This window comes from Toxotes jaculatrix, chromosome 11 (genome assembly GCF_017976425.1).
Source record: "Toxotes jaculatrix isolate fToxJac2 chromosome 11, fToxJac2.pri, whole genome shotgun sequence".
Taxonomy (NCBI): Eukaryota; Metazoa; Chordata; class Actinopteri; family Toxotidae; genus Toxotes; species Toxotes jaculatrix.
The window spans coordinates 26,698,018-26,721,642 of record NC_054404.1 but is presented as its reverse complement, the minus strand read 5'-3'; the positions used below and the strand labels follow the sequence as shown (position 1 = coordinate 26,721,642).

General features: G+C 40.5%; 3 protein-coding genes across 5 annotated transcripts; 1 reads left to right on the top strand and 2 right to left on the bottom strand.

Moving 5' to 3' along the window:
- The first annotated feature begins 4,184 nt into the window (after positions 1-4,184).
- LOC121189757 lies at positions 4,185-7,996 on the top strand. 3 transcript variants are annotated; one of them, XM_041050187.1, is made up of 3 exons: positions 4,185-4,288; positions 4,704-4,864; positions 5,548-7,996. In XM_041050187.1, the coding sequence occupies exons 1-3, from the start codon at positions 4,270-4,272 to the stop codon at positions 7,045-7,047; spliced, it is 1,680 nt and encodes a 559-aa protein (XP_040906121.1). In that variant the 5' UTR covers positions 4,185-4,269; the 3' UTR covers positions 7,048-7,996. The 3 variants fall into 3 exon arrangements, with proteins under 3 accessions (XP_040906121.1, XP_040906124.1, XP_040906122.1); XM_041050190.1 differs by having other exon boundaries at positions 4,193-4,288; positions 4,757-4,864; XM_041050188.1 differs by having other exon boundaries at positions 4,193-4,288; positions 4,723-4,864.
- Positions 7,997-8,309: 313 nt separating this feature from the next.
- On the bottom strand, positions 8,310-10,975 carry LOC121189831. The gene is made up of 3 exons (XM_041050299.1): positions 10,738-10,975; positions 9,107-10,056; positions 8,310-8,795 (listed from the first exon to the last, which is right to left on the bottom strand). The coding sequence occupies exons 2-3, from the start codon at positions 9,938-9,940 to the stop codon at positions 8,469-8,471; spliced, it is 1,161 nt and encodes a 386-aa protein (XP_040906233.1). The 5' UTR covers positions 9,941-10,056; positions 10,738-10,975; the 3' UTR covers positions 8,310-8,468.
- Positions 10,976-21,356: 10,381 nt separating this feature from the next.
- On the bottom strand, positions 21,357-23,556 carry LOC121189298. Its single transcript, XM_041049251.1, has 8 exons — positions 23,511-23,556; positions 23,263-23,366; positions 22,895-23,167; positions 22,717-22,810; positions 22,119-22,191; positions 21,742-21,820; positions 21,559-21,621; positions 21,357-21,392 (listed from the first exon to the last, which is right to left on the bottom strand). The coding sequence occupies exons 1-8, from the start codon at positions 23,554-23,556 to the stop codon at positions 21,357-21,359; spliced, it is 768 nt and encodes a 255-aa protein (XP_040905185.1).
- Positions 23,557-23,625: the final 69 nt, after the last annotated feature.

The following is a 23,625-nucleotide window of genomic DNA, read 5'->3' as shown; positions in this document are numbered from 1 at the left end:
GGCTCCACTCTGGACTTCTCCTTACTCTGACTTTTACCCAACCTTTATCTCTGATTATTTTGTCTCTTGTATTTACAGAATAAACTGGTCCACTTTCTCAAGCAGATACACCAGAAATCCTCAAATACTACAATAATAACCAAGACATGTCTGTCTGCAAGTGCTTATGCGAGATATACCGGTTTCCAATCTGATTAACTTTGCAAACTCTCACAGGCAACATCAAAACACTTCTCACCATGTGTGATTCTTTCCCTTTAAATCCTCCGGGACTGGAGCGATGACTGGGCTCCGTCTGAGGACAGCTTCTCACCCACAGGGAGGAATCTTTCTTTGCATTTCTTTGCTTTCTGTCTTTCCAACAGAGTCCAGATGACATATCCATTCCCATCCTCGTCGCCAAGTTTGTGTTGGAAAAATACTTTTCTCCTGATGAAAAGTGAAATAAAATTCTTTAGACAGTAATTGTCTTTTGATGTTTTATTATAAAATAAAGTTTACAGAGTAATCAATTTCTGCAGAAAGATCAGAGCTCAAGCAGCACCAAATGCTACAGAGGTCTGAACCCGGGTTACAAGTTGCCAGAGTACTTATGCCTGTTTCTCACATACCAGGATGGCAGGGAGTCAAAATAATCTGAAGGTCATAAAATAGAGATAAAGTGTAAGTTTGTTGATGATTTTTTTCATAACTTATCTTCATTCTGTTGGCACAGATGGTTCAGTTTTCAGAGTCACATTTTGAATAAGACTCAAGGAAAAACATTTTAGCTGAGACATGGTGGATCACAATGAATCACGTGGCATCTTGTCAGGACAGGTGCATGAATGTGAGCTTCAGCTGTGGATGATCATGTATGAACCTACATTATTAAATGAAGTCATACATGACAAATGTTCAAATCAAAGTGTAGAGCTGCACTTGATCATTTTTATTCTTTACACTGCCTTAGGAATGCTTTTGAATTTTTCAACAATCTGACTGATGTATCAGAACACCTCTACACTTGCTGGGATTTTCACTCGCAACAGTTTGTAGAGTTTAACTGTGAATGTAGTCAAAAGCAAAAAGCATCCAGTGAGCAGCAGCTCAGAGGAGGTGTGGCTCATGACGTCACCATCTCACCTGCCTTTGATTACCAGGCAACGGCTCTGGCGTCACTACGGCGGCAGCCAGATGATATAAATGAGGAGCCTTCTGTCACTGACTCAACGTTTCTGAGGAGGTAGGGACAGCTCTGCTGGCGGTGCGTCGCCGGTGTCTCAGGCTACCAACGCCTTTGCTGGGGGCATTCAGTCGCTTTTGATCCGCACATGCTGCGGATCCTTACTGATAACGGTTCATTTTGAGCGTCTGTGAGGTTAATATCCAGGAGAACTGAATACAGATGTGACCCGGGCCACCAGACTCTGTCCCTCTCTCTCGCTCCCTGAGAGAGAAACAGAGAGTTTTTGCTCTCTCTTTCTCTCTCAGGGAGCGAGAGAGAGAAACACAGAGAGAAATGCTTATTTTAATTTCGATGTACTTGTAGCAGGATGAGATGTTTCGCCTTGCATCCCCCAGTGCAGATTTGCGCCGTTTTGTTCACCTCAGTCCTCGTTGGCCTATCACCGCATGAGGGCACTCTATAAAAGAGTGCGGTGGCCATCCTGACCCTCTCTTGCTCCTGGCTCCGAGGCCCACTTCCTGGTCGCCCGCTTCCTTCCGCCTCATCGTCGTTGGCGCAGACGCCGGACGGCCGGTCTTTCACCGACGTGCGCGGCTCGTGGGTTATTCCCTGTGCCGCAAACTAGCCGCAGGTTGCTGCTAGCCTCCACTCGTGCTGAGAGAGCACGCGCTCGCTCGCTTCCTCTCCCGTAAGATGATCACACGTAGCCTCATCGGCACGCACGCCGTGGTGTGTTTAATGCATTTAATTTGCATGTATTTGTAGCTTGGCTAACCTTATTTCTGTTTTGTTAAACACAGGGACTCATTTGCCAGCTGCTTTGTCCTGTCTGGTCGGACCAAGAAACACTGCTGCTTTGCTGTGCTTTGCTGTGCCTACTTGGCTTGTTCTGCCTTACTGGGGTTGTTTCTGCCGCGCTTCCCCGCTGCGGTGTTGCCGGTCGCTCGGGCGCTCCGGTGGTGCTGCCGTTGGGCTGCGCAGATGGACAACGCAATCACCCCCTACCTACGTGGATATTGAATGGGCAGTTTCGTCCGCTTTGGGCCTGGACTTTTATAAATTCAATGCACGCTGGGGTTGCTCCTCATTTAATGTCCCCATTTCCTTTGCTGAATTTAGTTAGAATGGGTTTTGGGTTATTGTTTTGATTATTTTGTTTCCCTTATAGCTTTGTTTCTGTTAGGTTAGGTTATTTGGTTTATTAAATATCCTGTTTAACTAGGCCCTGGGCTGGCTTGTTTGTTTCCTCTTTTTTTTTTCTTTTTTTTTTTCCTTTCTTTTCTTGTTTGATTTTTGACATTCGGTCGTTCAGTTAGCCCTGATATTCAGTTTTGGGTTTTTTTTGTTCCTTAACCATTGATTTCATTTGTTTGTGACAAGAATTTCATGTTATGTTTAGTCATTGGTGCTTTGATTAATCTGTAAGCATTGATTTATTGTTTCTTTTCTTTTGTTATTGTTTGTATATTGGTTGTTTGTTTTCTTGTGTTGGGAGTGACTCTAATTTTACTTCCTTGTCCCCTTTTCAGTGGCTGAGAGCTGAAGGTGGTGGCGGTTGTGGTGCCGGGTGGTGGTTTCCCCCTTTTTCCCGTGTCGTGTGCCTCCCCTGGTCCTGGGTTCCTCTCACTACGTGTGCGTGAGTGTGTGTGGCTGTCACGTGTGGCTGGGGTGATAATTTTTTTTGTATATTATTAGGGATCCCTCACCCTTCTCCTCGAGCTGGCCCCCTGGTAAGCCTCAGCCCTGATAGAATCTCCCCCTTTCCCCTTTCGTCCCCTGCGTGTGCATGGTGTTTTATAGTATTTTAATACTGTGTGTGTGTGTGTGTGTGAATGGTGTTTTATAATGTTTTAGCCAGGTGTCAACTAATTTTGAATAAAGTATATTGATTATTGTTTGGAACGACGTCTCTGTCCCGTTGTAAAACGAACCTGGGTGCCTTAGAGTTGGTACAGTTGTCTAAACTATTTCCTTGGGCGAAATTCCCAAGGTGGCGTTGTCTGGCTTATAGGTTGTTCATAGTTGGGGTGTTGCAGTGCTCGATACTATTGGCTACCACCCCCTATTATCCTCTTATTCCTTCCCCTTCGCTCGCCACATACTGAAATGGAAATAATGTATATACATTATTAGAGTTTTTGCCTCTCTGTGTTTTCTCTCTGGGTTCCTCCTCTCTCTCAGGCAGAGAGAAAGGGAAGAGCAAGTTACACCACAGAGCTTCCCCTCTCTCTCCTTGAGACAGATAGAGATCGAGATGTTTTTCTTCTCTCTTTCTGTCTCTATCGATGGAGAGGGGGGGAGCGAGAAGGAGAGCATGTCCTTCTCTAGCCCTCCTCAGCGAGAAACAGAGGAGGGCTAGAAGGATTTGTGCTATTCAGATATTTATTCTACATTTTATTTGTATATTATTTTTTTATTTTTTTAAATTATTTTAAAATTATAAAATAATAAAATTATATTGTTTTTATTTTACATCATTATTATCTGCTGTTATGTATGATTGTGTATATTTTTACCACTTTTATGTATATAGAGTATATTTATTTAATTCCTGATAATTTTAATTTCTAAATTGTTTTGGCAATGTTGAGTTGGAGATTGTTATAATATAAATATTGTTATAATAAAACATGGCAGTCCGTGGGTTAGGGTTTAGGGTTAGAGTAAGGGTTGGTGGGCCGCTCGGAGGAGGTCTTTCCCAGGGAGTAATTCAATGTAGAACCGCCACTGCGTAACGCTAACTGTAAGTGCTCTTATAAATGCACTGAATATATTTCATTATTATATATTTCATGTATTATATTACAAGTTCATTATTTTGTGTAATTAATAGATTGTTAATTCATAAAAGGTTAGAACAGGTTTAAAGACTGTAATATATGAACATTTGATATTTAGATAAATGGTTGTTGTACATTGTATGTTTGTTCTCCTGGCGGAACTTAAATTTCGTTCCGCACCGCTGCTACAGTCCGACGGTTTTCTATGAGGGACAGCAACAATGAGAATGCGTAGCTCACCTAGCTGTTATACAGATGCCGTGGCCGGGAAGAAACAGACGGCATAGGACGGACTTTAAGTTATTTTAGTAACCTCTTTTCATGACCAGCAGCCAACGAGGTATTTTATAAGTTGTTAGTTACTTTTTCACGTCATCTTTAAGTTGTTTGTATATGTTTTATGTGACATTGATATGTTTAAACACAGTTCTCACGGCGTGAAGACGTGGAAGGAAAGAACTTAAAGGACGAATGATTCCAAGCAAAAAACGCCCGTATTTGAAAGAACCAACCTGCGTCTGTCGTTGTGAAAAGAGCTACACTAACTACGGAAGAGGATTAGGGCCACTAAAAAAATATTTTTTAAATAAAAAAGATTTTTTTCGGGGGTGTAAGAATTCTGACTTTAATCTCAGAATTCTGACTTTAATCTCAGACTTCTGACTTTTTTCTCAGAATTCTGACTTTAATCTCAGAATTCTGACTTTAATCTCAGAATTCTGACTTTTTTCTCAGAATTCTGACTTTAATCTCAGAACTATGGGTACCTGTAAGGCAGGGACTTCAAAGAGATGCTGTTGGTGTGGAGATACAGGAGGAGAGCCAAGACGTTTTCCTCAACATGTCGGATTTAAGTGACTTTTTGAGAGCGCGAGGGGTTCCAGAAGAAGCGGTCGGCTTAATGGAAGAGCAAAAGGTGAGTGACGGGGAGATATGTGTTAATTTGGTGGGTTACCCGACACTTAAAACAGAGAGGCTTCATTAGGTAGCAGCATGTTGGCTAGCTTGCAATGCTGGGTGGACGGAGTACTGTACACAGCATCACAGGGTTTGTTGCGTTTTATTTTCCTTCTCTTACGTTTGAACTACAGTAAGGAGCATAATATTGTATTGTAGGCGCAGGAGGACACCATTGATTCAGAATATGTGCCACCGATGTTCAGTTGCTGGGCTGGCAGACAAATGTAAACATATCGTGTAATCATATTAGCGAACGTTAATCGTTCTGCACATAGTGTGTTGGGATCCCGATGCTGAGGTAAAGTGAGAGAGGGAGTGAGAAAAGAGGGAGAGAGACTCACACCTATGTTGATTATCCATTATAAAGCTATTAGCTTACTAGCAGGTCTGTCTTTTGAACCGTTTCTTGGCCTGTTATATTGTAGGAGCCATTATTATCATATATATACATCAAATATTACATATGTAGTGATGGTGAGTTATTTGGTTATCTGTTGGTTTGGTCTGGTTGTCATGGGGATGACAGCCAAAGTTGACAAAGGGGCATTCATGTAACGCATGTTCCATCCAAACTCTGTTTTTTTTTATGAAATATGATCTTTAAAGAAAATGATGTCTTTTCTTTCCTCTTCTGTACAGATTGACAGTGACGTCATTGCACTGATGGATGATGCAACGCTGGCAAATTACATCCCTTGCTATGGAGACCGAATTGCTCTCTTCAATTTCTGCAAAAGTAGACGTCCTGTCTCAAAAAGAAAACAAGGACTTTTAGAAAGACTTCGTGAAAAGATGAAACTCAGGAAGGAAAGTTCCAAGGAGAGCTCTTCACCTCCAACCACAAGAGCAAGTCAGACAAAGAAGCAAAAGCCAACACGAAATGTTGAGATAGGATGGATACATAATGATGGAAATGTAACAAAGCAGGTGAGGGCAAAGCAGGGAGGTGGCACCAGAAAAATTAAAATGGCCACTGAAGCTGGATTAAAAGAGATTCTTTTGGAAGGAAAGAAAGTTTTCTTTCCTGATGGAGTATCTCCAAAAGGACCAGAATGTGATTTTGAGTTTCAGGTTTGGGACTTCAAACAGAACCTTCTTACAGCTGATACTTGTCAGTCCATTGGCAACATGTATGAGACAGCAAAGCTGACAATGCTACGCTTTTACATTGCAACAAAGGCAAAAGATATTGAAGATGATGCCAGTGAAACATCTGAAGTGGTCCTTATCTCCACACACAGTAGCAGTGAAATCAGTCCAGTAGAACTGGTGGAATTCGCAGATGACTATGATGGAGCCCATCATACTTTGGAGATTTCTGTGGATTCAGAAATCACCTTTGGTCCTGTTTACAACACTGAAGAGGAAGCAGAGGACACATTGATCTATGAGGCTTTTCCTATGCCCACCATTCCACATCTAGAGGATGAAATGACAATCACCATACATCATGCTGACACTTTTCATGACATGATTACCGTGTTCTCTGATGCACAGATTATGAAGAAAGCACTGAATGTGAAACGCATACTTCCAGACAACACAGAAGAAGCAGGTACTGGATCTGGGGTGCTGAGAGATGTTCTCAGTTGCTTCTGGCATGAATTCTATGAGCGATGCACCCTTGGTACAACAGTTAAAGTGCCATTCATTCGCCATGATTTTCCTGCTGAAAAATGGAAGGCCATTGGCAGAATCCTTTTGAAAGGGTACCAAGATTGTCAGTATTTCCCAAACAAACTTGCGCTCCCCTTTGTTGAACAAATACTTTTCAATTGTGTGTACAGTGATCTTAAAGCACATTTTCTGCAGTTTGTGAGCAGACAGGAACAAGAAGTTTTGATGCAAGCTGTAAGTGATTTCTCTGCAGTTGACTGGGATGATCTTGTGGAAGTTCTTGACAGCTATGGCTGTAGACGAAGAATCACAGCTGAGACCTTTCCTACAATACTTAATGAAATAGCACACAAAGAACTTGTCCAAAAACCTATGTTCGTTATAGACTGCTGGCGGGAGATCACTGACCATCATCTGTCTCTCAGTCCAGAGGCACTGACCAAGTTGTTCTCTGACCTGCAGCCAACCTCCAAAAAGGTCTGTGCACTGCTGAAATTTGATGATAATCTGACTCCCAAATAAAAGGAAGTGGGAACTCATTTGAAAAGATTCATCAGAGAGCTAGATGAAAACAAACTTCAGAAATTTTTGCGTTTCTGCACTGGATCTGATCTTTTGGTAACAGACAGTATCCTTGTGGAATTTCAGGAAATGACAAACTTCACACGAAGACCAGTTGGGCACACGTGTGGGAAGGTTCTGCATATAGCTGACAACTATGAGAACTTCCCAGATTTCCGTACAGAATTTAATGCAGTTCTTGAAAGCAATGTCTGGGTGATGGACATAGTTTAGATTCCCACAGCTAGCAATACTGCAATAATCTACTATGTTTGAAGTATTCAGTAGACTAGTACATGCAGACCTACAAGGAAACATGAATAATTTGGGATTTCTATACAGTACTTAAACATGTTCTTTAACATTTAGAGAGAAAATACTTCATCTGTGTTGCCGGTTTTGGCTACAGATACTCCAGGATTGAACATTGATACAGTATAAAAATAATGCACATAGTTTTTTTTTAATGCTGCATTGTTCATTGGCTGACTGTGTTCCTGCAGTCCAAGTAGATTGACCACTATTGTGAAATATGGCTGTTATTGTTTAGTCAGAGCCTGTTACCTGTTAATTGTTGGTCATCAGATGCAGAACATGTGATAGAGAGACTGTATGAGATCATCTAAACATATCTAACCTTTTTTTCAACCACCAAATTTGAAACTGTGTGCCTCACTTATTATGTAGAATTCTTTTTTTGTGCACTGCTTTCAGCTGAGAACATTAATTTAGATTTATAGTATTGAATTATTTGAACTCTTCAGAACTTTTTCTATTTTTACATGCTCAAAACGTGTTTAACAGTTTTAAAAGTTGAGCCATTCTTGTTATACGCTCAGGGTATGAGTTTACACCATGTTAATGGATTTAACAATGTTTTTTATAAACTTTGTCAATAAAAATCTACCTGTTACACCACATACCGTATGTGTTTTGGTCTTAATTTTCATATAAAATAAGCTCTCTACACATATGAATAAAAGTGATGATTAAAATCCATTTCATAGTTATTCATACTGATCACAAATGTGAGAGAGTCAGCTGGAATAGAAAACAATTGAAAAATCATTACATAAGTTCACACTACACTGTAAACTAGACACTGGATATTGAAACCGGAATACAGCAATATTCTGACAAAATGACAGGACAAAAATAATAGCTGGCATTTAATTTGCTTGAATTCAGGATGCATTTACAGTGGAACAAATGGCTTATAAAACTGCCATACATACATTGCCTGTTACACAGAAATATTTCCATATGCAATAGAGCACTAACAGGACATAGAAATAACTATCAAAATATGTGACTGTAGTCTAGGAGTAGTCTACAGTATGTGATTGTGTTTACACATGTTCACTTTGGATTTGTACCATTTCTTAAATACTTTGCAGTATTTTCTCTCTTAACATAATATACAGATCAGCTGCAGCAAGTGCATCTGTTGGAGCATCCCATTCATTTTCTTCCATGAGGAGACAACACAGTTCAAAGACAGTTTCATCACATGGAAAATGGCCTTTTGGAATGCACTCTTCCATACACACAGATACTTCCTCCGTGGAAACAGGCTTCAGTCTGTCGACAGCACTGTGCAGCTCTGGGAATGAATACATCACAACAGGCCGAGCTGATGCAACATCATCACTTGTTCTTGGTCGGATTTTGTGTGAGTTCCACGTGTTCACCACTTCATCAAGTTCTTCCTGCAAAGAAAGCAGTACAGTAGATAAAGACTATAAATATGTGAAATAGACTTTTACCAAGCAAAAGCTGCTAAAACTGAGGATCAGTTTGTTGTGCTGCCTTTAGGGATCACTTTGTCTTGCCAATTTGACAACAATAACATGAACAGTTGATCCCATTGGTGCATTGAACAAAACTGAATACTATCAAAAAAGGAAATACTGTTGTGACGAGTACTACAAAAATATCAAACAGAATAAATTAGAGGAGAGAAGAAGAGTACTTGTGACTGTATTCTTCTTTTACTATGTTGGGTGAGGAAGCATTTTACCTGGACAAGATTAAGGAAACAGAATTGGATAAGACTTTTATCCAAAAAATCTCCTGTGAAATGTCCATCATCCTGAAAAGCTTGAAATAAGTTCATCCAGAACTGTGCACTCTGTTTGCGGAGGATACCCCACCACGCTTCGATGCGCTGGTTGGTTGTGCTTCTTCCATAAAGGAAACTTCTCTCCCCTGCAAAACTGTCAGTGTGGTTTCTTCGCAAAAACATCTGCATTTCTTCTACACAACCATTTTCTGTGCCCCTGTCTGCGCGTATCCTCTCTGGACATCCACCAATACATGAAACCGTTTTCATGAAGTAATTTGCAACCACTTTCGGATCACTGTTCGTGGTATATGCCTCCATCCACAAGACATAGCGGCTAAAACCGTCTATACAACCATTGATGGCGATGCCATAGAGTTTTAGTTTGTCGTAGCCATCCATGTGCCAAAGTGCATTTGGCCCTCTGCAGCTGTACTGACGTCTTCTCAAGCGTCGTGCTCTTCTTAATTCCACACCCTGTGGATCAACCAGTCTGATGATTTGCCTTATGGTATCTTGCGAGACAACTAATCCCTGTTGAACTGCGCGAAGATGTAGCCACCGATAACCCTGCATCTGTCCATTTGTCATTATCTCATGTTGGACAAAAGCCAGGACTTCTTCCAAGTCTGACTGGTTCTTCCTTCTGAATAGACCAAGTCTTTTACAAATTCGTTTTAAAGTACGAACACTTATAATAGTATGATTGCTGTGTGCCAAAATTGCAAGTATTTCTTTGTTGCTGAAAGAAAGTCTGAAGTACAGTCTGATTAAGTCATCCACATTTGACATTGCAGTCACTGGTTGTCTTAAGAGGAAAAACTGATGAGAGCAATTCGGTCTCCATAGCAAGGGATGTAATTTGCCAGCGTTGCATCATCCATCAGTGCAATGACGTCACTGTCAATCTGTACAGAAGAGGAAAGAAAAGACATCATTTTCTTTAAAGATCATATTTCATAAAAAAACAGAGTTTGGATGGAACATGCGTTACATGAATGCCCCTTTGTCAACTTTGGCTGTCATCCCCATGACAACCAGACCAAACCAACAGATAACCAAATAACTCACCATCACTACATATGTAATATTTGATGTATATATATGATAATAATGGCTCCTACAATATAACAGGCCAAGAAACGGTTCAAAAGACAGACCTGCTAGTAAGCTAATAGTTTTATAATGGATAATCAACATAGGTGTGAGTCTCTCTCCCTCTTTTCTCACTCCCTCTCTCACTTTACCTCAGCATCGGGATCCCAACATACTATGTGCAGAACGATTAACGTTCGCTAATATGATTACACGATATGTTTACATTTGTCTGCCAGCCCAGCAACTGAACATCGGTGGCACATATTCTGAATCAATGGTGTCCTCCTGCGCCTACAATACAATATTATGCTCCTTACTGTAGTTCAAACGTAAGAGAAGGAAAATAAAACGCAACAAACCCTGTGATGCTGTGTACAGTACTCCGTCCACCCAGCATTGCAAGCTAGCCAACATGCTGCTACCTAATGAAGCCTCTCTGTTTTAAGTGTCGGGTAACCCACCAAATTAACAAATATCTCCCCGTCACTCACCTTTTGCTCTTCCATTAAGCCGACCGCTTCTTCTGGAACCCCTCGCGCTCTCAAAAAGTCACTTAAATCCGACATGTTGAGGAAAACGTCTTGGCTCTCCTCCTGTATCTCCACACCAACAGCATCTCTTTGAAGTCCCTGCCTTACAGGTACCCATAGTTCTGAGATTAAAGTCAGAATTCTGAGATTAAAGTCAGAATTCTGAGAAAAAAGTCAGAATTCTGAGATTAAAGTCAGAATTCTGAGAAAAAAGTCAGAATTCTTACACCCCCGAAAAAAAATCTTTTTTATTTAAAAAAATATTTTTTAGTGGCCCTAATCCTCTTCCGTAACTAACCCTCTTTCTCCACCGAAAGAGAAAGAGGGAGAAGAACTCTCTCTTTCTCTGCTTCTCTCTATCTCAACTTCTCTGCTGTTCTCTCCTTCCCTCCGCAGAGTTTTTTCTCTCTCTTTCTCTCAGAGTTCTTGTCTCTCTGAGAGAAAGAGAGTTTTTTTTCTCTCTTTTCCCTCAGTGCGAAAGAGTTTTCTCTCTCTTTCTCTGTAAGGCGCTGTATAATTAATGAATGAATTGAAGGCAATAAAATAAGAGTTAGAATGATATCCTCCATCATCTCTGCCCTTCATTTTCATACAGTAGATAAGATAAGGTAAGATAATGTAGCAGGATGAGATGTTTCGCCTTGCATCCCCCAGTGCAGATTTGCGCCGTTTTGTTCACCTCAGTCCTCGTTGGCCTATCACCGCATGAGGGCACTCTATAAAAGAGTGCGGTGGCCATCCTGACCCTCTCTTGCTCCTGGCTCCGAGGCCCACTTCCTGGTCGCCCGCTTCCTTCCGCCTCATCGTCGTTGGCGCAGACGCCGGACGGCCGGTCTTTCACCGACGTGCGCGGCTCGTGGGTTATTCCCTGTGCCGCAAACTAGCCGCAGGTTGCTGCTAGCCTCCACTCGTGCTGAGAGAGCACGCGCTCGCTCGCTTCCTCTCCCGTAAGATGATCACACGTAGCCTCATCGGCACGCACGCCGCGGTGTGTTTAATGCATTTAATTTGTATGTATATGTAGCTTGGCTAACCTTATTTCTGTTTTGTTAGCCACAGGGACTCATTTGCCAGCTGCTTTGTCCTGTCTGGTCGGAGCAAGAAACACTGCTGCTTTGCTGTGCTCCGCTGTGCTCGGCTGTGCTCGGCTTGTTCTGCCTTACTGGGGTTGTTTCTGCCGCGCTTCCCCGCTGTGGCGTTGCCGGTCGCTCGGGCGCTCCGGTGTTGCTGCCGTCGGGCTGCGCAGGTGGACAACGCAATCACCCCCTACCTACGTGGATATTGAATGGGCAGTTTCGTCCGTTTTGGGCCTGGACTTTTAAAAATTGAATGCACGCTGGGGTTGCTCCTCATTTAATGTCCCCATTTCCTTTGCTGAATTTATTTAGAATGGGTTTTGGGTTATTGTTTTTATTATTTTGTTTTCCTTATAGCTTTGTTTCTGTTAGGTTAGGTTATTTGGTTTATTAAATATCCTGTTTAACTAGGCCCTGGGCTGGCTTGTTTGTTTCCTCTTTTTTTCTTTTTGTTCCTTTCTTCTCTTGTTTGATTTTTGACATTCGGTGGTTCAATTAGCCCTGATATTCAGTTTTGGTTTTTTTTTGTTCCTTAACCATTGATTTCCTTTGTGTGTGACAAGAATTTCATGTTATGTTTAGTCATTGGTGCTTTGATTAATCTGTAAGCATTGATTTATTGTTTCTTTTCTTTTGTTATTGTTTGTATATTGGTTGTTTGTTTTCTTGTGTTGGGAGTGACTCTAATTTTTCTTCCTTGTCCCCTTTTCAGTGGCTGAGAGCTGAAGGTGGTGGCGGTCGTGGTGCCGGGTGGTGGTTTCCCCCTTTTTCCCGTGTCGTGTGCCTCCCCTGGTCCTGGGTTCCTTTCACTACGTGTGCGTGAGTGTGTGTGGCTGTCACGTGTGGCTGGGGTGATAATTTTTTTTGTATATTATTAGGGATCCCTCACCCTTCTCCTCGAGCTGGCCCCCTGGTAAGCCTCAGCCCTGATAGGATCTTCCCCCTTTCCCCTTTCGTCCCCTGCGTGTGCATGGTGTTTTATAGTATTTTAATACTCTGTGTGTGTGTGTGTGAATGGTGTTTTATAATGTTTTAGCTAGGTGTCAACTAATTTTGAATAAAGTATATTGATTATTGTTTGGAACGACGTCTCTGTCCCGTTGTAAAACGAACCTGGGTGCCTTAGAGTTGGTACAGTTGTCTAAACTATTTCCTTGGGCGAAATTCCCAAGGTGGCGTTGTCTGGCTTATAGGTTGTTCATAGTTGGGGTGTTGCAGCGCTCGATACTATTTGCTACCACCCCCTATTATCCTCTTATTCCTTCCCCCTTCGCTCGCCACAATAAGATAAACCTTCAATGGGGAATTTACACTGTTACAGCAACAAAGAGCAGATGCAATAGGGTACAGGCACTCAGAATATACAGATAATACAGATAGAATATAAAGACTCCAAGAAAAAAATGACTTATTAGAGGAAACAATAATAATAAATACTATAAACAGTATGACCAAAGTGACCATGTGCACTGTTTGAACAGTAAGAGAAATAAAAAGAAGAAAGGCTGCACATATAGCAGCAATTTTAAGTCCAGGAGTGAGTATGTGTGTGCTTTGTGTGCATGTGGTTTGCTCAGCACAGTTGGTTGTAGTTCTTTAAGTGGAAGAAGAAAATATCCTCTTGAATCCACATCAGCAACTTGTCATTGAGGAAATATCCAAATTACAAGTAGGCACGTTACAGGCCATGAATGAGGCAAAGTGGTAAATGCAGCTCCAAAAGTCACAATTGGAAGAATCCAGATGGCTCAAATTACAAAGTGTGGATACATTACAGATAGCTGTTACTGTAGTATGACTGAGGTGTACCATGTTGGAAATAAAGCTCTTTAAGATAAGAAAGATAAGAAAATCCTTTATTAGTCCCTCAGTGGGGAAATTGCATTTAGCAACAGTAGGGGTACAGTACAGTACAAAGTAAAATATAAGTAAGAGTCCAATATGGCCAGAACAAGATTAAATAAACACTATTCCAGTAGCAGAATAACTAAGAAACTAAACTAAGAAAAATAGCAGCTGTATATACACAAATAAATATATATATATATATACGGTATACAGACAGTATTAGATGACAGTATTAGTAACAATCAGTGTGGAATTCAACCCAGCACAGAGTATCATTGTGCCTTCAAGGAAACTTTGCTGGAAAGTTTTCAGAAAGATGGAAAAAAGAAGAAAAGAAGGAAAGAAAGAAAAGAAAACATAAGAAACCAAGCTCAACAAAATATATGTGCAGGGTTTGCAGCCTGGTTTAAGAAAATCACATCAACACACACACACAGTTGTGCTCATGAGTTTACATACCGTGGCAAAATGTGTGAAATATTGTCCATTTTTCAGAAAATATGTTTGATCATGCAAAAGCTTTTCTTTCATTCAGAGTTAGTGGTCAGGCAAAGTTATTTATTATCACATAATTATATTTGCTCTTTTTAAATCATAGAGACAAGTTGAAACACCCAAATGGCCTTGATCAAAAGTATACATACCCTTGAAGTTTTGGCCTGATACTATGCACACAAGTTGACACAAACAGCTTTAAATGGCTTTTAAGGCTCACTGTCCACACCTGTCACCTGTTTGGCTGTAATTAGTGTGTGTGTGTAAAAAGTCAGTGAGTCTATGGGCTCCTGACAGACGCCTGCACATTTCATCTAGTGCTGCACTGACTTTGCTGGATTCTGATTCATGGGGAAAGCAAAACTATGAAAAGATTTACAAGAGAAGGTATTTGAACTTTAGAAAGCAGGAAAAGGATAGAAAAACATATCCAAACATTTGACAATGCCAATCAGTAGTGTTCAAACTCTGATGAAGAAGTGCAAAATATGGGCTTCTGTTAATACCAAGCTACGCTCAGGTAGAGCAAGAACAACTTCAGCCACACGTGCCAGGAAAATTGTTGGGGATGCAAAGAAAAAAGCCAGAAATAACTTGAGCTGACATATAGGCTTCTCTACAGAAAAGTGCTGTGGCTGTTTGAAGATGCACAGTGGAGGTGGCTGCAGGAGCACAATATCCAGGTCTTAGAGTGGCCAGCTCAATCCCCGGACATGAGCCCCATTGAAAATCTTTGCTGGATTATCAAAAGGTCTGTTTTAAGCAAAGAATCTGGAAGAATTAAAAACAGTAATTGAAGAAGAATGAGAGAAGATTACCCCTCAACAGTGTGAAAGGCTCGTGGAGAACATGCCAGCCAGGATTAAAGCGCTACTGCGTGCTAATGGCAGGAGTACTAAATATGAATTTTGTTATGTGATGGTTTATTTATTTTTTGCTCAGTTTTGAAGACATTCTTTGCTATTTGTTAACTTTGATAACAACAATGTTGAGAACTGACATGATGACACCATGAAGAATTTACTTTGCTGTTTTTTTTCTTGATAACAATAAACAAAAGAAATGATTTGTTTTGTTTGTGTCTGTCTGATGCAGCCACACCTTGTGAAATCCCAGAAAGATTTTTCTGCAAATATTTCATGATAATATCTGAGTTGTTACTATTCTGTGCAAATGACAGGCCACAAAATCCACAGTCCTATTTCTGTGCAAATAGTAATTCCAAAATTCATCACCATTGTTAAACAAAATCAAGTGGGTATCTTCAAATGTTTGTCTTTTAGTGCAGAATTTCCTCTCTATGTTGCCATCTCTCCACCACAGCTTTGCAAGGAAACATTAGGTGTAGAAACACAAAGAGGGGAATTTTGGACTAAAAATACCTGGAAGATAGAAACTTGATCTACTCAGACTGTTGAAGCTGCATGTTTGCTTCTTTTCAACTCTGGAAGTCAACTTTTCCACAGGACAGGGACTGTGGATTTTATGTTCCATCATTTCCATTAGAATTTCTTTAGAAAGGATCTTGTTGCAGACAGTACAGACTTCCTAGAAATCTTTTCCTTTAACACAAACTACAGTGCATCACACCAAAAAAATAAAGTTAAGAAGTTGAGCAACTATGAGAATATCTCACAATCATGATCAGCATTAAAAAAAACTCAATATTGTCCATGAATGATAAGCACACAATCAAACCGCTGGGCTTATGGGTATGATTACTTGTCGTCCCTATATCACAACATATCATTTGGACAAAACATTTCAAAAAATTAACTTTGAAACTAGACACTGACATGAACTACTAACATGTACTTACTGAAAACCTTGGAGGTGATCTGGACTTTCCTGTAGTTTCCTCTTGTCCTTGTAACAGCAGTAGCTCCTCCCTTCCTTGTCAATAATTGTGCAGAAATATCTGAGTGCTTCTTTCTTCCTAAATCATGAGCAAGTCCTGTCCAGTCCAACTGTTTCTGCTCCTGTTTGACTTCTGAACTTGTCTCTGGCTGTGTGTCCACTTACTGCAGCCTGTGACCTGTGACATCAGAATGTTGATACATCAAAGGTATCAAAGGACAAACACACACACAAACACACACACACACACACACACACACACACACACACACACACACACACACACACACACACTGGTACTTTTGTACCAGGTTCTTTGTGAGGACACTTGCTGACATAATGCATTCCCTAGCCCTTACCCTAACCCTGAAACCAAGTCTTTTTTCTTTTGAACTTTTATTAGTTTTTATTTCAGCTTCATCCATAATCATACAGACAGAATCATATTCTTCATGTTATCTGCTGTTTTCTCACTTTCCATGTGAGGTCGTATAATATGGACATGGTTACAGTTGGAACACACACACACACACAAAAAAAATCATAGTAATGGAAAACATAAAAAAACATAAAATAACAAAATCGAATCAGATATTTTTTGCCTCTTCCTTCTATGTTTTTTGGTAATAAACTCAGTAAAGCCACTGTTTGGTCCAATGTAATGTTTCTACCAAATATATCTTTTAATGTTTCAAACACCTCTTTCCAGAATGTTTCCAATTTTAGACTTTAGTCCATTCCCCCATATTTATTTCATGTGGGTAGGCTACGAGGAATGGCAAGGCCTGCAGAGGTATTTCACTCTTTTCGATACTGAGCCAACGTGTATAAGCTGCTGGTTTTCACTCATCTTTTCTGAGTCTTTTTTTAAAGTTGACTTTTAAAATTCATAGAATCGAGGCGCAAACTCTTCAGAGTAGTCAGGAGCTTTCTAACTCTGTGAACCTCTGAAAGAGTTTGACAAGTTTCTATCTTTGTTTTTTCTCAGATCTTTCAGATAAACTGTGGCAGCATTTTACTTTGAACTGAATCAGCTCAGTTGTCTCAAGATTCAGAGAAAGACAAAACACTGATGTTCACAATGATGCTTTTAATGTGAAAGGACAAGATCATGATTAGAATGTTAAAAAAGTAAAAGTCAGCGACATTTTTCTCCTGTAATAATCGTAGCTTCCATCTTTAAAGGACTGGAAGAGGAAGAAGTTTACAAGGAATCATTTAGAAGAGTTTAACAAATAAACTGCTTTAATACATGAATCTGAAAAGGTGTGTGTGAGTGAAAGAGACAGACATGTACAGACTATCTGTTCAACAGTGAGAGAGTTTCTCTAACAGGAGGAGACTCTCTCTGCTACACTCTACACAGAGACACTGAGGAACCAGACCACCAGAGACTAAACTCAAGATACAGAGGTTCAGTGAATGTGGTGTTGAAGGTGTAGAGGTGGATCAGTGAGTCAGAGGAGACTCAGGAGCCAGCAGGACAGTCCACATACACTGCTACTCTGTCAGAGGCAGAGGAAGATGATGAAGAGGAGGAGGAGACAGATGTCACTGTGTTATTGTGCCAAACAGAGTAACCACCATCGGAGCAGATCAGACTCCAGGACTGATCATTCTTTCCAAAAACACAGTCATCCCTGTCTCCTTTCCTTCTGATTCCTCTGTAACTCTCTGATATATAAACCCATCCTCTTCACTCGACCTCCCAGTAACAGCGACCAGTCAGACCATTACCACACAGCAGCTGAGGACACTGGTCAAATGTGTCTGGATGATCAGGATATGACTGATCCTCCTCCACATCTGTCACCTTCCTGTTGTTGTCAGACAGCTTGAGGTTTCTGTTTACTGTTTGTGTCGATGGTGAGTTCACAGAAATCTGATGGAGAGAAGAAGACACAACACAGCTGCAGCACACTTACACTTCCTCAGACCGGGTCTCAACCATCGGACTCCACCAGGCTCCACCCTGAAAGGAGGAGGGGGTCAGACCAGCACGTTCTCTTTCAGCATGCAAACATGGACATTACATGGCTCTCATACACAGATGGTTTGATGATTCTGTTCATTCAGCAAAGAGACAAAGGACCTGGAGTCCTTACCTTGGAATTATACAGAGCAGGGAGGTGACATGGAGGAAGATTTCGGTAACACTTTAGAATAACGATCCTTTATAAGCTATTAGTAGATAGTTAACTAATCATGAATAAAACACTGATATACATTTGTAAAAGATTATTAAGTCATTTATAACTAAAGTTGTGTAACATTTATATATGATTTAGACATTAGAAGGATGGATCCCAATGTGACAAGTGGTGTGTGCTTATGGATAAATAAGGAAAGGTTTCAGCTTCTCCCTCCAGTGTTTGTGCACTGTCCTGCTGTTCCTGTAGACTTTCTCGACGTTCAACTTCCTGTTCAGGCCAAGGTTCACATCAGCCATCTTCTAACACAGCATCATTGTCTATTATACGAGCAATGTTATCCAGTTCATCTGCATCCACTTCAAATATTCTTTTATCCATGTCCACAATAGTTTTGGCTCTATGTTTAGAGCCTCACTTAACAAGACATGAGCATTCATATAAAACATTTGATAGGTTTCAAACTGAGGTGGTTTCAACTGTTTCAACTTTATATTTTTCAGTTACATGAAGTTGATTATAATAATTGTTATAGTCCAGAAACGTGTTCTTTGCTCTAATGTATTTTGTTAAAATACTACTAAAAGGAATGGTCTCTACACAGAGAACTCTTGTTTATGTTGTAATGTTCACAGCTTTGTGTCTCACCCTTACAATAACCATAACATGCATCTGATCCTGGATATTTGACACAGCACACAGTCTCATAATTGTTGCCATTCCAATTCTCAAGATAAACTGCCTGATTTGATAAACATTCTGTCTGACAGCTATACAAAAGCCAACAACCACCATGAAAAGTGAATCCATCTAATCCTAAACAATCAGCAGCAGCAGCTTGAATTTCTAACTCAGTTGCCCAGCTACTGAATTAACTCATCCTAGATCTGATTAGATAATCAGCCATTGAAGAAAATTCAGCATTCAGCATTCCTTTCAAGGTGTTTTACAAAAGCCAATCTTTTCTTTCCATGGTATTTCCGCATACCACAAATAATTTCCATCAGCAACTACTCTGATGTTTAGGACTCCCTAAAGCACCAACCTCTGTGGAAACTACATCTACCTTCTCTGACTCTACATTCAACTTGGCACACACTTGCTGGGAAACATTTATACTTACAGGATGAAACTGTGAACTTGGTGTCTGCACATCACCAACAAACATGACATCAGGAACACAGTTTCCTTTTCTTTGCTGCACAGTCATCAACTGATTCTTTGTGTTTTCTACTGAGGTCAGAATTGTCAGTGTTGCCACACTGACAAATAGAAAGACCAGCAATTTCTGTATCTATGTATGCCATCAACTAGGGGGTGGGCGATATGGCAAACATCACGATTTTTTAATGGTAAAATCACGATCACAATTTTATCACAGTTCATTTTTACAGTGAAGTTATTTAGAACCAAACTATTCTCTATGTAAAAATTTAGCCCTAAAGATAAAAAAGTCACCTCTTTCCACCGTTTGCTACTTCTCTCATATGGCGTGCTTTTATCAAAGGCTTGTGTTATAGGTGGTTGTTTCTGTGTAATGTCTTTAGCCATTACCACTGGCTGATGTGTGGTTGGCCTCGCTGCTTAGAGCTCAGCAAATTGTTCCGGATGCTGCCTCTTCAGGTGGTTAAAGAGGTTCGTTGTGTTGCCATCCGAAGTACAAACCTTCTCTGTGCAAAGTTTGCAAATGACAGTTGTTTGTGCTTTGTCGTTTGGAGAAAACCCAAACCAGTTCCATACGCAGTGTTGGGGAGTAACGGAATACATGTAACTGCGTTACGTATTCAGAATACAAATTATGAGTAACTGTATTCCATTACAGTTACAGTTTAAATAGACAGTATTCGGAATACAGTTACATTGTTGAAATCAATGGATTACGTGACGATACTTCTCTGTTTCACGACTTTATATTTATTCTCTAAATGAACGAAGGCAACCCGATGCGTTTCCCAGAAGCCCCAGCTCCACAAAAACAAACGTAAATAAACGAGCTATTAGCCTGATCAGTTGGTCAGAATGGAGTCGGACGAGGAGCAGCAGGAGCGAGAACTTGAGCCGCAGCCGGCTAAACAGAGCCGGGGCAGGAATGCGTTGGCCAAGACAGAAACGGCGTTACGTATTCTGAGTAAGTAACGCCGTTATATGTATTCCGTTACTCCCCAACACTGTCCATACGACTGAAGTGGAGTTCTTTCTGTGGACCAACTCCAAGCTTTCACTTTCGTTGTCGGCCAGAGCTACCCGCTACACCCTGACTAAAACAGCGAGGCTAGTTAAAAAAAAAAAAAAAAAGAAAAAAAATCAATCAGCACTGCTCGTACTTCGCCATGATTGGTTGGTCATGTTCACGTGAAGCAGTCTGTTAGTTGCCCAAGGTAAAAAAAAAAAAACTTCGAAAAAACTCGCCCGTCTGTGCACAGGCATAGAGCTGCAATTAATAGAATGTGCCCTATAGACCATAATACGATCTCTCTCCTCTGGCAGATTGTCAACACTTTCTAATCTTTCATGATCTAATATCGTCACATCGCACACCCCTACTATCAACTGTGCAAGATGTGCGAAATACATTACGACACTGGTACCATCTGCATCAGACATTCCCATGTCACTGCATGCATGAGAATCAAACACAACATACTGTCCCTGTGTTGCAATAACCGCACGTGCGACTGAGCATAGCGAGCAAACATGTTTCATATGTTGAACACACGTTCCTCAAACCATCCTCTAAACTGCAATATATTCCTTGTTCAATGAAAGGTCCATCAGTCACACCAACCTCTCCACAGGCAACATCACCATGTTTCACTCTAAACAACACTCCATCAACATACCACTCTTTAGGCAAATCTGGGACAGAGAGCCAATCTGCTCTTTGACTTATCATTCATCACGCAAGACTGTGTACATACTGTCACCATCAACAAGAACATTGTCCAAATCACCAGAACCCCATGTCCCATATAAGCAGTTGCCATACACTGACCTCCTCCATACACAAAGCGAGAATGTCCCTGAGGAAATGTTCCCTTGATGGACCCTACCCTAGAACAACTACCAATATCAGCCTGAATGCCTATGCTGTCCTTATTAGTGACTGAAATTGCACTTACCGGTTCTGTAGTGTGTGCGATGACAGGACTCACAGTCAAAACTGGATCTGATGTGATCTCCATGTCTTCTGCTGCAGGAACAGAGGACCAGTATGTAAACACAAACTACATAAATTAATTATGTCATGTAAGCACTGAGGCTAGTTTGAAATTTTGTTGGCTAAATAGCTAACAAAATTTCAAAGGCATCCAAAAAAACTGTTATGTTTATAGGTATGGTACGTTATGTTACCATACCTTGCCTACTGCCCTTCCTTTCTTGATGGAAGAGGTTTTTCGCTTGGGCTCCACTTGGCATTTCTAATAACACAGAAAAACACGTCAATGGAAGAATTTCACAAACACACGTTTTAGTGCGTGTTTTTAGTAAGCACAAAATATAAAAAATGTCTTGCCACCACATCAAATTTACAATTTTACCTTTGGAACAAATGCCCACGACTCTTCAGTATCTATGTCAGATGGCACAACCTTGTCCACAGATTCCAAAGATGAGGTGCTGAAGCGAATAGGAATCAAAGGAATGTAGCAGTCTTTCAACACCACAGGCCTTGAATTAACCTGTATTATTTAAAAAAAATAACAATTTATTTTATGTAAACAATTATTATTCTAAAGTTTGCCACATACTGTAAAAATATCACATTATTTCTAATATTTATAGTATTCTAATAATATCACTTACATTAAATTGTATTGCATATATGGCATTAATAGTTATTTTTAAACGTTTAAACACTTTAACCAAACAAACAGAATCAAACTGTTGAAAAAAAATCATTTTGAAAATGTTTTACCTTGCTGCCTCCAACAACCTGTCTCCACCTAAAAGGACTGGGAGTTTCTTTGGCAAGTTTGCTGCACTGATCCCTGAAAACACACACACGTGAACGCAGTTTGAGGGGTGATCTCTTTGGTGGGGACACCTCAGGTTTAGGTGCTGCTGGTTCCAGTAGCTGATAAGATCAAAGAAATAAACAATATTAAATACAACATTGTATATGAATGAAAGTATATGAAACGACAAACTCTGCATTTAGATTTCTGAAGTCCTCGTGTCATTTCATATACTGAAGTAGCCTGAAAGATATTATCCACCAAGACTGCCATCCCATGATCATCACTTAAATGTACCTGTAATTAATAAAAATACATATTTTAGCATCTGTCAAATTATATATATGTTACATGTTGATTCCAATCATTGTAACAATCATGTACATACCCCGTCTCGACACCACAACTTACTGTTCCCCTCAAAAAAGTCCTGATCAAGTGACCAATACGACACACCTATGTAAAAAAATTGCAGAAAAAAATAAGTTGCATCTTTATTAAAACAGTTAATAATGTTTAACAGATACATTTGTACATTTCACAAAATCGAAAACATACCCATGGACACTGCCACACGGTGATATTCCTTCCGCAGCAGCTCTTGCAGATCCATGGGAACATTCAATCGAGGTGGGAAATCTATCACACACACCTGCAAAAGTAAAATTATTAAGAAAGAAATAAGAAAGACTCTCTGTCCTACCTACAGCTTTAATTCATAGAAGCCTTTTTATACCTTTTCCCATCGGCTGCACACAGTGTACAAAAGTCTGGCAAAGTCTGCAGAGGACTCATCTACAGTTGTACGGGCTGTGAGGTTGTTGCTTGGTGCCAACAAACACACTGCATCAGGTGATCGCACCAGAACAGCATTCATCACCTCAATCCTCAAATCAGCAGCTGTAGCACCCGGAGTCGACATGACACCAAAACAGTGTCTGGTGCCAGGCATCTCCACAAAGCCGTCTGCAATAGCTCGAAGATGCGAGTCCCCGACAAGCAGAACAAACTGCAATAAAAAATTAGACATTTTGATGTCAGACTACATTATCACACATAACACAAACTAACATTGAAATACAGCCACATTTTCAACTCTGATACCTGCTTATCAGGAGACTCATCTGGAATCACCAACTTGTGCTGACGCCCAGTCAGTGATGAGACCGGCCACTTCTGCACATGGTGACGGCGACCCGTACCCCGACCTGTGCTAACACCGCATAAAGCAGAATTAGGACATCAAAAGTGCCCCAGCCCAGTGGCTTAACAAACAATGAGATGAACATTAAAACAAATAATTCAACTGCAAAGTGAACATAATTTGAAACAAGAAATACCTGAAAACATACCTGCAACGTAGCCCTCCACATGGAATGAATAATCCAGGTTTTCCATCATCCTTCTCCTCGCTGCCACAGAGCGTCGAAAACTTTTACTACGAGGCATCTAAGAGAAAATGGACAA